Source organism: Alligator sinensis, unplaced genomic scaffold (genome assembly GCF_000455745.1).
Source record: "Alligator sinensis unplaced genomic scaffold, ASM45574v1 scaffold1326_1, whole genome shotgun sequence".
Classification (NCBI taxonomy): domain Eukaryota; kingdom Metazoa; phylum Chordata; order Crocodylia; family Alligatoridae; genus Alligator; species Alligator sinensis.
Genome location: NW_005843485.1, coordinates 69,739 through 85,116, shown reverse-complemented (window position 1 = coordinate 85,116; position 15,378 = coordinate 69,739). Strand labels below are relative to the sequence as shown.

The 15,378-nt window shown below is 56.3% G+C and overlaps 1 protein-coding gene across 1 annotated transcript; it reads right to left on the bottom strand.

Moving 5' to 3' along the window:
* Window positions 1–1,684: 1,684 nt before the first annotated feature.
* Window positions 1,685–14,819, bottom strand: LOC102385494 (Fc receptor-like protein 4). Its single transcript, XM_025195387.1, has 12 exons — window positions 14,561–14,819; window positions 13,876–14,133; window positions 12,833–13,099; window positions 11,851–12,135; window positions 11,318–11,605; window positions 9,810–10,112; window positions 6,926–7,030; window positions 5,833–5,860; window positions 3,936–4,033; window positions 2,965–3,033; window positions 2,487–2,518; window positions 1,685–2,391 (listed from the first exon to the last, which is right to left on the bottom strand). The coding sequence occupies exons 1-12, from the start codon at window positions 14,817–14,819 to the stop codon at window positions 2,263–2,265; spliced, it is 2,121 nt and encodes a 706-aa protein (XP_025051172.1). The 3' UTR covers window positions 1,685–2,262.
* Window positions 14,820–15,378: the final 559 nt, after the last annotated feature.

Below are 15,378 nucleotides of genomic sequence, written 5' to 3'. Positions count from 1 at the left end.
CCGGGGGAGGCACTCGGAGCCTGGACGGTGGGCGGCGCAGGGAGGTGGGCGGCTCAACGCAGGAGTGCCCCCTACTGGCCCGCCACAGCATCAAAGCGCATAGTAGGGCTGTGCGAGGCTTCGACCCTGCTTCGGATCCAGAGAAGCTTCTGATGCTTCGGGGTCTGAAGCATGTCCAGGTCAAAGCGCTGGCCTCGTTAGGCTTCCTGAAGAGCTTTGGAGCTGCCTTAGAGCCGCCTCGGAGATCCGGCCATAGGGTATAATGGGGAAGCAATAAAACATCTATAACTTTGTTGTTTTTTGTCCGATTTGGATGCAAGTTTCAGGGGTGGTAGACTGCAGAGAGCATGAAGCTTGCCAAGTGTCAAGAATATTGGTGCAGGGGCTTGCGGGGAACTTCACCTCAAGCTGCTGGCAAGCAAAACTCGTGACATGGGTGACACTGCGTGTGTTAGGGCGCAGCGGGGTGACAGCTGCAGGGTTGGTGGCCCCTGCTGTGACACCTGCCAGCTGTGGAGGAGATCGGTGCAGGGGGAGTCTGGGCCCCTACATCCCTAGCTGCTGATGGGCAAAACTCGTGCCATGGGTGCTTGTGGGACTGACTATGTCTGTCTTGGGGGCGTGGGAGACACTACTGCAGGCCTGGGCGGTCAGCTGCTGTGTTACCAGTTACCAACCAATCAGTTACCAACCAATCATGATTCGCTCAGGGACCAGCTCAATACACAGGACCTAGCTAATGTAGCCAGTTAATTGCCATCAATTAGCACCTACAAAGCCAGGCTAAGGAGAGGAAAGAATCAATACAGACAATCAGCTGTCCCAAGAAATGTTAATTTGTAGAAATGTTCTGATGAGCAGACAATTCATTTTTCCACTGATGGCATCCCTAAGAAGCAGGGGGTGAGGGGAGACGTAGACAACCTAGTATAGATATATGGTTGGGGAGGCGAGATCAGGAAGACCAACTAAGACAGGAGCTAGCAGCGGGGAACTGGATGCCAGCCAGAGGGACTGTTTGGGAATCGGTGAGCAAAACACATTTACTAGCACTGAGGGAAATGGCTCCATAAAAATGGAGTTGCATGGTAGTTTGGATGAGGAAACATTGGGATAACAGGGTCTGTCCTGCGTCAGGAGCGCCGACTGAGGCACGATTAAGACACGGAGTCAGTAGCGTCAAACTGGACACCACAGCAGTACACAGTGGACAATACTGGAAATGTGTTTCACTAAGCAACACCAATTTTTCCCCACAAGAGAATGTGACATTAAACCAGGGGTCTTGTGCTCAAAACGGTTGCTGGCATAGTTCAAGATGCCCACTCTTCATGACACCAACACACGTTATTGAAGCTGTGAGTAGAGCACATCTACTAACACAAACTGGTTTTAGTGCAAAAAAAATAATTTTAATTAAATTGATTCACTTATTAAGGAGCAAGGAATGATCCATAGGTAAAACAATTGATCCATGCCGGGCAACACCTGCTGGGAAAAGGCATTCATTACACCAGAAAACTACCAACTGAACTGCAAAGTACATGAAATTACCAATGAATTCAAGCAGCACCTGGTGGCCAAAGGGTGTCAGAACACTTAAAGTGGCGAATTTACCTGTGTGCGACATGTACACGTGTCAGAAGTATCATGATAAAAGAAAGCTTCCTAGAACAACTGGCCATGGTAAAAATAAAACATCTCGGAGGTGGTCTAACTTGTCATGATAAATCAAAATCTGACATGAAAAAGAAGCGTGTACATGTATTTGGTTACACAACTGAGCTAGAGAAGTGGTGATTTTTCATACCGTTTCATAACGTGTATGCCAACAAGTCATAACATATACAAGTGTCCTTGCATCTTAAGCTCTGGCATGCTCGGTAGATGGGTTTGTGACAGCAGCAACCTCTGGGGTGAGGACAGAAGGGTCAGAGACCCCACTCCAGGGAATGCAGCAGATCAAGGCTGCTGCCCGGGCTCCCTCCATCCAGGCCAAGAAACCCTAACTCAGCCAGTTGCCCAGCTCAGCCCTGGCTTTCTGGGCATGCTGCCCTCGGGCATGGCAGCAGCTGCTCAGTACAGAGCTACAGCCACAGCCACTGCTATGCTGCCACTGGAGGCACCAGGCTGGGCATCAGCTCCTGTGGTTGCAGCCCTTGCGCCCTGTGCTCTCTTTTGCAGGCCAGGTGGATAGTGAAGTGTTACTGAGCAGCATGGGATGTCCCAGACATTGAGGGCTCATGCTGGGGTCAGCGCAGGTCAAAGGTGGGTAATGGTCTCATAAATGTCGCTCTTGGATTGGTCCCCCCCTTCTGATGCCCTCACTTTGGTGGCTGAATCCCAGGAGGGCTTGGGACTACAGAGCACAGCATAGGTGACAAGGTGTCCCTGTTGGAGAGAGCACAGGGGCAGTGAGCAGGGTGGGCCATGAGACATCAGCAGGCAGGGAGCACCAGGCTGGGGGGGGAGGGCATCACACTTACATTATCCATCTGGGAGGTTCCTGTGGGCTTGGCTGTGAGAAAGACACAAAGGGATCAGGCCTGGGCAGTAATTTGCACTCTGGGACCCTGGCATCAGCCCCCTGCACCTCCCCAAACAGCTCCAGCTGCATGATGTGCCTGGGACCCAAGGTTGAGGGCATGGGACCCCAGGCCTCTCTCCTACCCCTGCGCCAGCCCTTCCTGAACCTAGGAGCTGCATCCTGCCAACATGGACATGAAGCAGGAGGGGCCCTAGGTGTCTGAGCTTCCCTGACAGCTGACACCAGTCCTGAGAACAAATCCTCACCAAGGCTCTGCAGTGGCTGGAAGCTGGTCATTTCCCTTGCTGGCCAGGAAAGTCAGAGATGAGGGGACCTAAACTCCCCCTAGAAACCCAGATGCACTTGTGTCTCTCTCACCCACCACTGTGTTATACCCCTCCGGCCTCTCTAGGGAGACACAGCTCTGTGCCACTCACCGCCACTTCTTTTCTGGATGCTGACAATGGAATAGATCACGTCTCTGCTCCCCTGCTCCTGGGGACACACTGGAAGGAAAAGCCAGGTCTCACTTAGGCCTTGTTAACTCCAGAAACAGTGACTGTGCTGTGCACCTCCTGCTCCCTGGCATTGCAGTCCCACCCAGGCAGCCCAGGCACAGAGCCCCCAGGCAGGGGCAGATTGGCTAAGGCCATCTACAGTTGACTGTACTTCAGCAGGGATGAGCTCTGATTGAGTCAGATCATTGACTGTACTTCAGCAGGGATGAGCTCTGATGGGGTCAGATCCCCCCACCCACAGCCGCTCAGGGTCCACATGGAAGCCTATTAGCTGAAATGGTCCAGCTGTGTTCCTCCACCGTGCCACGGGGCAGTCTTTAGGTATCTCCCAGAGTGTCTTGCTTCCAGGCCTCAAGCTGGGGATTGTGGCAGAGGTGTTTGGTGGGCACCGTGATGGAAGTGGTCTAGGACAGAGTCAGTGTGGAGGTGCCAGGTCCACAGGGCAACTTTGCCTGGCCAGTGCAAACATGCCAGCCTGTGCTGAAACAGGACAAGTGCAGCTGGTTTAGTTCCCGGTGACCAGTCCTCTGGTGCTGGGTTCTCAGCGTGGAGGCCACAACTCCCTGCCCCTTCTGTCTAGTCACTGGAAGAGGTCCTGCCTGATCCCAGCTTGATAAGAGGGGGCTCTAAGAGGCCTGGGGTGGAAGATGGTGCAGCAGATGGAGAAGGCATCTAGGCAGGTCTCTAGTGGAGACCAGGCAGGGACTCCTGCCTCATGCTGACGTTCATAAGAGCCACCAGGTCTGAGCAGAGCCTCCCAGCAGCCCACCTGGGCTATAAAACCAAAGCAGGAGAATGTCCCTACTACAGCTCCAGCCTGGGACATTGCCCAACTCTGATCATTAGCCCCCAGCTCAGTGGCTCACATGGCTGGTAATGGGGGGCCTTACCATTGGCATACTCTAGCTCCAGCTCACTGGACCCCAGGGTAGCTGGAGGAAGCAGCCCATGGGCAGGGGGCTCCTGCTGGACTGGGCCAGGCGTGCTCCTGTGGAGAAGAAGATGCAGAGAGCTCAGGGGAATGGTATGGACACGTGCAGAGCAGGGCATGGGAAGACAGACAGGCACCTACATGTAGGGGCCAGAGTCAGATTCATGCCAAGGGCTTTCTGTGGCTGGAGAGGTGCAAGGGAGAATCAAGCCCTGGCAGGGTCTGTTCTGAGTCTCAGCCCCGTCCCTGCTCTAACTGTGGGAACAGTACACTGTTTTTACAAGAACACTTTGTTTTGCAAGTCCGAAGTGGCTCAGAGAGAGATAGGGCTGCTTGTTGTTGTAAAGAGTGTCTGCACAGCATTGCTAGAGCCTTGCTTTTAGCAAGAAGGTGTACTTCTTTAACAGCACTGATCATTACACTACCAACACCTGGTCTCAGACGCTCCCCTGATTCTCTCCAGCAGCTGCCACAGACCAGGCAGGGAAACCCCTGGATGCCCCTGTCCACCATGCCACTGCCCCTCTGCCCAGCACTGCCCTCAGTAAAGTCCTGCTGGAGTCTCTGTACCCAACCCCAGTGGGCATTTCCCTTTGTGCGCTTCCTCGGGGACAGGGTTCCCTGGGATCCGGCGGCTGCTTAGATGGTAGCTCAGACTCCCAGCTCACAGCCGGTGCCGTTGTTGGTCATAGGGGCAGCAGTGTGGAGGATGCTGCCCTGTGATTGCTATGCTGGGCTTGCAGCTTAGGCCTGCAGTGAAACCCCCCTGTCCATGTACATGGTGGTGCCTCCACCCTCTCCCAGCACAAGGCTCTGCAGCCCAGCTGAGGGCAAGGGAGGAACCCAAAAAATCCTTAGCTCATCTTCCCCTCCAGGGATCCATCTCCTTCCTGTGCAAGGTGAGTGGGCACTGACTCTGCTCTCTCCACACAAGCAGCCAGGATGTCAGCAGCAGCCTGTGACTGCGATGCCTCCATTCAACCTCTGGCAGGTTCAGACTGGGAGACAGGACCAGAGGATCCCGAAAACTGCACTGACTTTGCCTGTGTCACTGGAAAGGCCACAGCCTGGGCTGGGCTGTGACACAGTCTGACCCTGTCTGCCCACTTGGCCTGACTATCATTGCCATGCACCTGGACAGAGTGTGCCCTGCTGTGTGCACATCCTGACTCACTGACCAGCAAGCACCAGGGATGACCCTTTTGCACCTAGCCCAGGATGGTGGCAGTGGCAATGAGACAGCCACTTGCAGAGCCTGAGTGAGAACCAGCTCCAGTCATCACGGGGAAGAGGCAGGAGCAGGAGAAGCTGAGAGATGACCCAGGCACTGGGCACAGAATAACCCAAGAGCCTTTAAACAAGACAACATTGAACTCACCCCTCACCCCACTCCTGCCCCCAATGCCTGCCTGCTCCCAGTGTTGTCCCCAAAGGACAATGTGAGTTCGTGCCCGGTGCACTTTTGCCAATAAACACACAGGGGTGGAGGATCCAACTTAATCTTTATTGTTTCAAGTCTGCGCAGAGAGGGGTGCTTGGCGATCGTTCGCAAAGCAAGCACCACCCCATTTGGCTTGCTTCAGCCTTATATAGCTTTCTCCCACTTAACACGCTGTACCGTTACTATTGGCTGCCTTTTCTTAGCCCATGCGCATATTACCTTAGCCACAGAACATGTCCGTACTTGTCTAGGCTTGCCTACATGGCACTTCTTTCCCAGCGGGCGAGCATTTCTTAACATACATATACCACACCCCTCCCAGCACCAGCAAGCTGCCTTAAGTATTCAGTTAGATATAATTTGCAAAAGCTAGATATACCATAAAAAAAGATTACATCACCAGGGCTGTACTCACCTCCACCAGGCACTGAAACATATCTCCCCTGCAAAGCAAGTGAGAAAAGGGGCATTAGACTCTTCCCCCCGGCTGCCAGGTGTGGGTGGCTTTTGCTAGTGCATAAGCACAGGGGACAGGGGCTGGGGGAACTGTGGTGGGAAGAGTGATGGAGAGGTCAGCTTCCGCTGCATAACCTCAAGGGCTGAGCACAGAGCAGCTGGCTGGGGTGAGAGAAGGAGGATTTTGAACCAGGGCCCAGGCTCAAGCTTCCATCCCCATCCCCTGGAGCAGCTCTTGGGCAAGGAGCAGTGAGAGTCCAGGGCCTCCTGGGCCCCTGGGCACACAGTTGTCCCTGTGGGGCTGGCAAGAGATGGGCTGCGGCTGCGGCAGGGCAGAGAGGGGGCAGGCACTATGGCCACTTAAGGGAGTTTGAATCCCCATGTCTGCTGCCACTTTGCATCCACTTTCCCCATGAGTGTCTACGTGGGCGTGATCCTCAGACATGGCCAACAATGCCCATGAATTTCAGCAAGCTGCCTGCATGGTGAGGTCTGCATGGCACTATTGTTGTACCATGCAAATAAAGTCCATAGGGGTCTTTGGGCCACCCCCGTCAGGTGGCCGATGGTGTTGCTGGTGCCCGGCTGGTGACCGGGCAGGTGTTTCTCCTGGAACACTTTAAGACACTAAAAAATTCTTCAGGGCCCGCCACTCTACAAAAGTCGGGCGGCTGGGCTCCCGAACATTAAACAAATATTACGGGGGACAACTCATAAGAAAACAGGGTGTGCGTGCGGGGTCAAAGGTTCAAAACAAGTGCTCCCCCGGGGGTCAGTGAGCAGAGCACCCCGAACAGCGCCCACCGGCTGGCAAACTGCTTCAGCTTGCCGGCGGCTACTGCCCAGTGGTGCTCCGCCCGGAGACGCGCGCGAAGGACACCAAGGAAAAACGCCCCGAGGTGACCGGGAGCCTTCCCGGCCAGAGCCTCCTTCCTGGATAGCCAGATGACCAGCTTGGCCAGAGCCAGGAGGAGGTTGACCAGTTGGTCCCGGGCCTTGGTGGGGCGGCGGATGGGGAGCATGGCAGGAGCAGAGTCAAGGGAGACACCCACCTGCTTTCTGCTGGTGCCTGACGCAGACCACGGCAGCCACAGTGGCACCGGCCAGACACAGGAGGGTGACAGTCACACCCACAGCCACCCAGGTACTCGCATCCTCTGGGAATAGAAAGGAAACATGCTCATGAGCCCCCAGCTCTCACAGCACCAAGCAGCTGGGAAATATTTACTGCATCCATCCATCCAGTCCCTGGTACTGCAGACAGCATCTCCCATGATCCTCCAGGAACTGATCCTGCCCCACTGCTCTGACTGGATGGCAGCTCTAGAGCCCCACACCTCCGAGGGCCCGGAGCTGCCTTCTGATTCACAGCCACCGCAGCTCCTGCTGCTTTAATCCCATCCGCCCTTGTGCCAACACTGGTCTTTCTCTTCAGCTGATCTTGTCTACACCTGGTGCTTGTCCCCAAGCAGCTCACAAGGACCACAAGGCCCATGTCCAGCATGTCTCCCCACACCTTACCCAGGCAAGCCCACATCCAAGAGGTGCTCGACTCCCTGAGTGATGCACCAGTCCTCCCCTGTGCTACCCCAGCCTGCATTCTGCCCTCCCACAGCACTAATCCTTCCCTGTCTCCACTGGCAGCACCTCCCAATACATCCGGGTACATTGTACTCCATAGATGCTTGCACCGGCAGCTCAGCCATTCTATGATGGACTGATTCATCCTGTGTCTCCTCAGTCTTTCCCATTTAAAGAGATCTTGGCTGAAGGCAGCCTCAAGTGCCACATCGAAAGACCACATCTGGAGCCCTGCATCCAGTTTTGGGCCCCTCATTACAGAAAGGATGTGGACAAGTTTGAGAGAGTCCAGTGGAGGGCAACAAAAATGGTTCAGGGGCTGGAGCACGAGACTTGTGAGTAGAGGCTGAGGGCACTGCGCTTATTTAGTTTGCAGAAAAGAAGACTGAGGGGGGATTTAATAGCAGCCTTCAACTCCCTGAAGGGGGGCTGCAAAGAGGACGGAGCTGGACTGTTCTCAGTGGTGACAAATGACAGAACAAGGAGCAATGGGCTCCAGTTGCAGCAAGGGAAGTTTAGGTTGGATATTAGGAGAAACTTTCTCACTAGGAGGGTGAAGCACTGAAACAGGTTACCCAGAGAGGTGGTGCAATCTCCATCCTTGGAGGTTTTTAAGGCCTGGCTTGACAATACCCTGGTTGGGATGATCTAGTTGGGGATGGTCCTGCTTTGAGGAGGTTGGGCTAGATGTAGCCTCCTGAGGTGCCTTCCAACCTCCATTTTCTAGGATTCTATGATAAGTGCGTGACCCATCCTGTCCCCAGTGCCCTGGGACTTAGGGTCACCCCGGCTGTTCTTTGCAATGCCCTGATCTTCCTCTCTTGACAATGACCCCCTGCTGTGGCCCTTGCAGAGCTCCCTTGCACCATCCTCCTTTCTGTGCTAAGGTCATTCATGGAAGTGTCAAGTAGCATTGGTCTCAGGACTGACCCTAGTGCAGTGCCTCTGATAACCCCCCCCCATCTGATACTTCCCTTCCAATGCAGCCTGGGATGCCCCTCCTACCCACCTTACAGCCCTAGCACTATGGGCACAGGGGTGTCATAAGCAGTAATAGCCCCTTGCCAATACCGTGAAGGGAGTGCTGGACCACTACAATTTGCACAGGGCCTGGTCTCTGTCATTAGCTTGCAGCACCTCCCAGCTTTCCTAACAGTATGATGCCCTCCTTGCTGCCCCTACTGCCCTATGCCCCTCTCCACTGGAAGGGACCAGGCTCCAGGCAGGCAGCCCAGATCCTGATGAGGGCAGTTACAATTCCAAGCCAGGGTGGGCAATTATTTGAGCTTGAGGGCCGCTTAGGGAGTTTGGGTGAGCTGTTGTGGACTGGGTTAGCCCCCACCCAAACTTTGTTGTGCTTTGTCAGCACTGCCTGCCTGCAACATCTCGCCAAAAATCCCTAAGTTACTCTACCCCAGGGCCCAGCCCCACGCTCTCACCACCTGGCAATCTAAGGTATTCATGGAGCTGGCAGGCAGGGCACGCTTGGCCAGGTGGATGAGATGGGGCTGAAGGTGGGTGGGGAGATAGGCACCAATTCTATGGGCAGTTTCAGGGGCATGCAGGAATCCTGGCTGTGGCTCTGCCCCGGGCCTCAGCCCTGTGCTTTCACAGCCCCTTGATCCCAGCCCTGGCCCCAGACCTCCCCACCCCTTCCATTCCCAGACCCTGCTCCCCACCTGTCTGTGGCCCCATCCCATTTACCTGGCCAAGCCCATCCTGCCCACATGGATCCTGGACTGGTCTCCATTAAGATCCCACCTGCCCGCTCTGACCAGTGTTCCCCAGCGGTTGGTGCAGTACAGATGGGCCAGGGTGCCTGGGCAGCAGGGCTGAGTCCAGCAGCGGTGGCAGCAATACTGGCACCAGCAGATGGAAAGAGCTGCTGCTGAGGCTGCCAGGAAGTGGGGTCCAGCTGCTGCATCACCCCAGCCCTGCTGCACATCCATGGGTGGTGGGACAGGCTGCATGCATCACAGCCAGGGCTGCCTGCTGAGCCTGGGCTGTGTGGGGCCAAGGGACCCACCACAAACTGAATAAAACCCCTTGGCAGCCGAGATCCAGCCTGCGAGCCATGTTTTGCCCACCCTTGGTTTAAAAACTCCTTCCCCACTATGACCTGTGAGGCAAATGTAAGGCCTGGCTACGAATCAGGTTGGGATCTCGGCGGTACCAGAACCAGGATGGATCCCTCCTAGTACTAAAGCCTGTCCTCATCTTGTCTCACAGTGAAATCCAGGCTGGGTGCAAAGCCCCAATGAGGTCTTGAATCTGACTCTGCAGCTGAGCATAACCCTGACCCAGGTCCTACCCCAGCCCTTACCCAGCCCCTTCCTTATCCAGCCCAGGCCTTACCTCTCACGGTGATGGCCAGAATCTTGCTGGAGGCCTGGAAGACTCTCTCCAGGCTGAACTGGTTGCTGGCGATGCATTGGTAATTCCCCGCATGGCCCAGCTGCACTGACTCCACATACAGGACGTGTCCCACAGGACTGAGCAGACCCAGCCCTGAGGCCACGTCCAGCTCCTGGGCATTGTGAAGCCACCTGAATGCTGGGTCCGTCCCCACCTGCACCGAGCAGCTGAGATTCAGGCTTTCTCCCACTGTGAGCACCAGCTCTGGCTTATCTCTGATAATGTTAGCTCCAGTCACAGGCACTGCAAGCACCAGGGAGAGGGTGTGAGTACAGGATGGGGCTGGAGGCAGCAGGAGGCCAGAGGGGAGAGCTCCTGCTCACACTCCAGTTCACAAGGAGAAGAGAGGAGTGAATGGGGTGGGGTGGGAGGAGCCGCTATGCACCAGCCATGAGGACAGAATGGGGGGGACCAGGCAGGGCACTTGCACCCAGGTGTGGTAATCAGGAGGGGGAAGGAGTGCGGTGGGTGAGGGGCTTTGTGTAGCCTGGCTGCACCCTGTGTTGTGTTGCTCAGAGCAGCTGTGTGGGCTACCGAGGCATTGGTGTCCAGACCTCCTGCAGCAGGGGCAGGACAGCAGGGGAGGAGGGGTCCCACACACCCAACACAGTTAGCTACCCTGGAGCCCACACAGGTGGGTTCCAGGGGCAGGCCATCAATGGGGGGCAGGCCATGACAGGGGTGGCACGAATCTCATGGACACGCCTGGAGCCCATGCCTGCTATGGGGTGTTATGGACCCTCATGTGGGTCCAGGGCCACACACCCAGGGCAGTGTGTAGGCTGCTGTAGCTTCTCTTCCACTGGTTGTTTAGCTGAGGCAGCTTGTATTTCTCTTTGAGAGCTAAGGGAGGGCATTTTGTGCCCCAAATCTTCTCTACCGTCCCTCCCAACTGTGAGGTTGGCCTAAGACAAGACATTGCCAAATACATCTTGCATCTTGCTCATTGGATAATCACACCCACAGCAACACTCCAGCACAGCTCCTCACTCTATCTTATTGCTCTTTCTCAATTACCCAAGGAGACCAAGAGGAGGAGACAAGTTAGAGGTGATGGGCAAGAAAAGCCCAACATGGGATTTCTCCAGAGATATTTCTCACTGTGGCCACAAAATGCTCTTCAGGAAGATGAAGGGTTTCAATGGGATGAAAACATGGCCCCAGACCTGGCTGCCAGGACCCACCGTGGTACCAGAGCAGTGACAAGCAGGTGCTGCTGCCCCAGACCCTGAAGGGACGCCCCGCTGCCCCCGGCCTCCTGCTGCCGCAGCCGCCTCCTTTGTAGCGCTGCCTGCGCGGAGCAGCCTCCCGCCTCCCCTCCCAGCAGCCTGGGCCCCAGCACCATTATCCACCAGCACCCGCCCCACAGGGCCTGGGGCTGCCGAGAGTCACACCCTCCCCAGGGAAACAACACGGCCCCATCTTCCCGTCAGCTGGGACCCACTCACCCCACACTGTGACTGTCACCCGTGGGCTCAGGACCGGGTCGTGGCCATTCGAGGCAGCGCAGTAATACTCCCCGGCATCTCTCTCCATGGCAGCAGGGATCTCATAGTCCATCCTCCGTGAGCGCAAAGTCTCTGTCCTCAGAGCCAGGCCAGAGCCCTCCCGGTGCCAGGAGAAGGCGAGAGGCCCCGTGCCCGCAGCCACGGAGCAGCTCAGCACCAGCCGCTCCCCTGCCACCACCTGCCCCTTGCGGGGCTGCACCCCCAGGGTGACTCCGGAGACAGGGACTCCTGTGGGGAGACCAAGAGGGGAGACGGGCCTGTTTTGCTGCCTGAACACAGCTCCAGTTTGCCACCCACCCCCATACCTGTGCTGCTGTCTGAAAACAGCCCCACCAGAGTTGCTGCTGCCCCCTGGATCCGGGCTGGGAGGAGCCCCATGCTCTAGATTCAGGCTGGGGGCCAGTGTGAGTTTGACACCCCTGTCTCCTGCAACCTGCAGACCCTGCCCCACAATCCCTGTCATGGGCACTCACGTTTAACCTTGATTCCTTGCTCAGGGCTCTGTTTCCTTACACTTGAGGTCACTGTCTGCACCACACAAAAGTAGGGTCCTGAGTCTGCCAGGCTTGCTGCTGGGATGTGGTGCACAGGGGAGCTCTCTGGTCCTCTCACAATCGTGCTGCTCTTGTAGAAGGAGTACTGAAGCTGTAGGTCTGATGTCCAGGGCTTGGGCTGCGTGACACACCGTAGGGTCAGTGGGCTTTCTTCCCTGGCTTCAGCTGAGCCGGCCACCCTCAGCTCGGGTGTTGAAAACAGCTCTAGAAACACACCAGATTGGGACACCCCACAGCCTCAGCACTGCTTTCCTTCCACTACCTTCCCATTAAGGGGATGAACCCCCAGGTTTATTCTGGAGATGGGGACTCCTGAGGGGAGAGGTCAAGAGAGGATTGGGCCCTGCTGCAGTGATCCAGCCCTGGCGTGTGGGGACATCCAAGCGGCTCAGCCCCTTGGAGCTTGAGCAAAGGGGCCTTTGAGCTGGACCGAGCTGGCTATGTGCCAGCACAAGGGGCTCCCACCACTGCAGGTAAAAGCTGTGTGCCACTGGGTTGGGCTGAGTTGGCTCCATGCCTCCACATGGGGCTTCCAGTACTCCGGTGGGGAGCCACACATGGAGGCATGGAGCCCACCTGGCCGGATGGCGGTGGGTTACCATGACTCCCGGTCCACGTGCCAGCTAGGTGGGTGAGCCAGATGGTGACCAGAGGGCAGGGCACTGTCAAGGGGTAGGGTTCCCCTTGCGGCTCTTGACATCTCACCAAAACTCAATAAACAGCTCTCCAGCCAAAATATTTGCCCCCCCACCAGGACTAGAGGCACCTGGGTGAATTGCAGCCCCCTGATGCCATCCAGCCCAAGGGATCCTTTTGCCCCCCAGGTGGTCAGTGCCCTCCTGCCATGACTCCCGTGGCTGCCTCATCTCTGCCCAGCCCAACACTTCCAGCAGTACCTTACCTTGGACAAGAACCAGCACCTCATTAGAATATCTTATAAAATAAAGAGAACCAGATAACACTTCTCCTTCACATCGGTATGTGCCACTGTCTGTTGTCTTTGCTTGATCAATAGTATAACTGGGCTGAACAGGCCTTGGTGTGATGTCTGCTCCATCTCTGTAGTATCTCATCCCAGACACTTCACCACCCCTCCACACACGACATCTCAGAAGCAGCCGGTCCCCCTCGAACACTGCATAATGCGGGGCCTGGAGAATCAGCCAGCCTGAAAGAGAGAGACAGCAAGCAGGAGCTGCAGGGACCCTTGCATGATGTACCGCACTCCTCGTACCGCACTCCTCGGCATGCGCTGCCCGGCAGGACGGGGGCTGCAGGCTACACTGACAAAGGCAGTTTATCCACCAATGTGAGGGAGGGGCAGGCACATGGAAAGGTGCCCTGGGCCCAGCTGAAAATGATCCAGAGACCCCTCTAGTGCTGGAGCAGAATCAGAAAAATCTGCCCCGGGGCAGGGGCAAGAGAGTCATCCAACAGCCAGAGGGGCAAGGCCAGACTGAGTGAGGGGGCAGGAGGGTAATTAGTGGTGGGTCCCAAGAGTGGGTGATATGGGTGGCGGCAGCACAACCGGCCATCCAGCTGGCAGCTCCTGAGGCAGGGGCTGTGCTGGCTGCCTGCACCACTGCCCTGGGAGCTTCAGGAGCAAACCCAGCACATGGTCCTGTCCTAGGGATTGATCCTCCTGCGTGGGCACAGCCCCCACAACCCTGCGGTGCCAGAGCAGGAAGTGCCTGCCCCACTGCTGCCATGTCTTTAGCAAACAGGGACAGCATCCCAGGGTCTCCCTCCTGTGGCTGCAGAGAACTTCTTGGTTGGTCCCTGGTCAGCCCTGAGGGGGCTGGGGAGTGGAGAGGCAGGGCCCCCACAATTGTCCCCTGCCTGCTACCGCAGGAGGTCTCATCTCCCCAGTGACCACCCCAAAGCCCAACAGTCCCACGGCAGGAGAAGAGCAGAACACAACCCACTTGGGGCCCCTGGACTCACCGCTGGAAACAGTCAGCTCGATGTGGTCACTCCATGTAGAGTCACTGGTCTTGCACTGGTATTTTCCTGCATCTTCCATTTGTGCAGCTTTAATTTGGAGGTTTGTTTCTGTTGATATCCAGGAATATCCCTCCAAACACCAAGAGGTGGGGGTGCTTCCAGGAGGGCGGGATCCCTTGCATGACAGAGTGACACTCTCGCCCCTAAACACGGTACTCCAGGGAGGGTTCAGGGTCAGCACGGCCTTCTGTGCAGCTGCTGGGGCCAGGCAGATGGGGAGGGAGCAGGAAAAGGGGAATTTAATGTACAGGTGGGTGGGATGAGATGATCCCAAACCCTGTACACAGGGGGCAGAGCCAGAATACTGGCCAGGGTTACACTTCTGGGCTGGGATTTCAAAGTTGCTCAGAGGAATTGGGGGTCCAGCTAAGTGCCAGCTATTGCCTAGTACAAGGGTGCAGTGGGGCAAGGCCACAGCAATGCTCCTGGTTTCTACCCTCCTGTCCTACTCCAGGCAGCACCACGGGGTTGGCGAATGGGTCCTGTCCAGTATTAGGGACAGTATGACTGTCTCTCAGCAGTTCCCCTCCCTCCCTGCCTCCCCCTCAGTGAGAGGGGATTGGCAACTGTGAGGGGGTCGGGACCTTGGAATTTGTGCAGGAAAATCAGAAACAAGAGCACTCACCGGCTAGGCCAAGGGCGTGAGCTGCAAAGATAACAAGACACAACATGGATGCAGGTGAGGTCTGTGTCTCCCTCAGTGCTGACGGCAACCCTGAGGCTGCCCAAGGAAGCCCAATGGCCTGTTCCCTCCAGGAGGTCAGACTGGCTGCCCACAGGGCTCTCTTCTGGCCTTGTGCTCTAGGAGCAGACTCTGGCCCCATGACCTGCCAAGAGAGGGTCCGAGCCGTGAGCCCAGGACACACGGGGAGCAGAGACCACATGGGGAGTGACTGCCCCAGAGCCCCTGCTGGCTATTTCCACATCCAAGCTCCATTTCCTGTTGCCCAACCTACCTTCACCTCCAGCATCCACGTTGGCATCACCACTGATCACAGAGGCAAAGTGCCCGCTTAGCTTTTGGGTCTTCTCTACATCATCTTTCACCTCAACCCATGCTCAATGCATCACAGTCCCATTTCTTCCTGTTGTTCGTGCAGCAGAAGAGTCTTATGCTCTTTGCAGTCATTTCCTTTGCAAAGTCTGTCTTTGATGAACCTGTGTCATCTTTTATTGTGGTTCACAGCACCCCATCTCCAGGACACACCTTTCTTTGCTGACAAGCCCTTCTGGCCATTCCCTGTCAGCTCTGGTTCCTCCTAGCACCCTCCTCGCAGAGCTACTGGCCCACTGAGGTCAGGAGCTCTTTGCTACAGGGAGGCATCTGAAGCCCCCATGCAATCTGCACCTGCTAAGAGCTCCCATGACAGATAAACCTTGCAACTTCAGTATTACATCAGCGTAGCTCAAAGCCACTGCTGTCAAGCTGAGGCAAGGACTGAT

Bases quoted from the DNA above. Each gene is read 5' to 3' on its own strand.
- LOC102385494 (XM_025195387.1), bottom strand. From the start codon at position 14,819: ATGTGGTCTCTGCTCCCCGTGTGTCCTGGGCTCACGGCTCGGACCCTC. The intron at 7,031-9,809 runs GTAAGGCCTGGG...TTCTATTCCCAG, and splicing joins TCTGGCCATCACCGTGAGAG to AGGATGCGAGTACCTGGGTG. The intron at 3,034-3,935 runs GTAAGGCCCCCC...TTTTCCTTCCAG, and splicing joins GGAGCTAGAGTATGCCAATG to TGTGTCCCCAGGAGCAGGGG.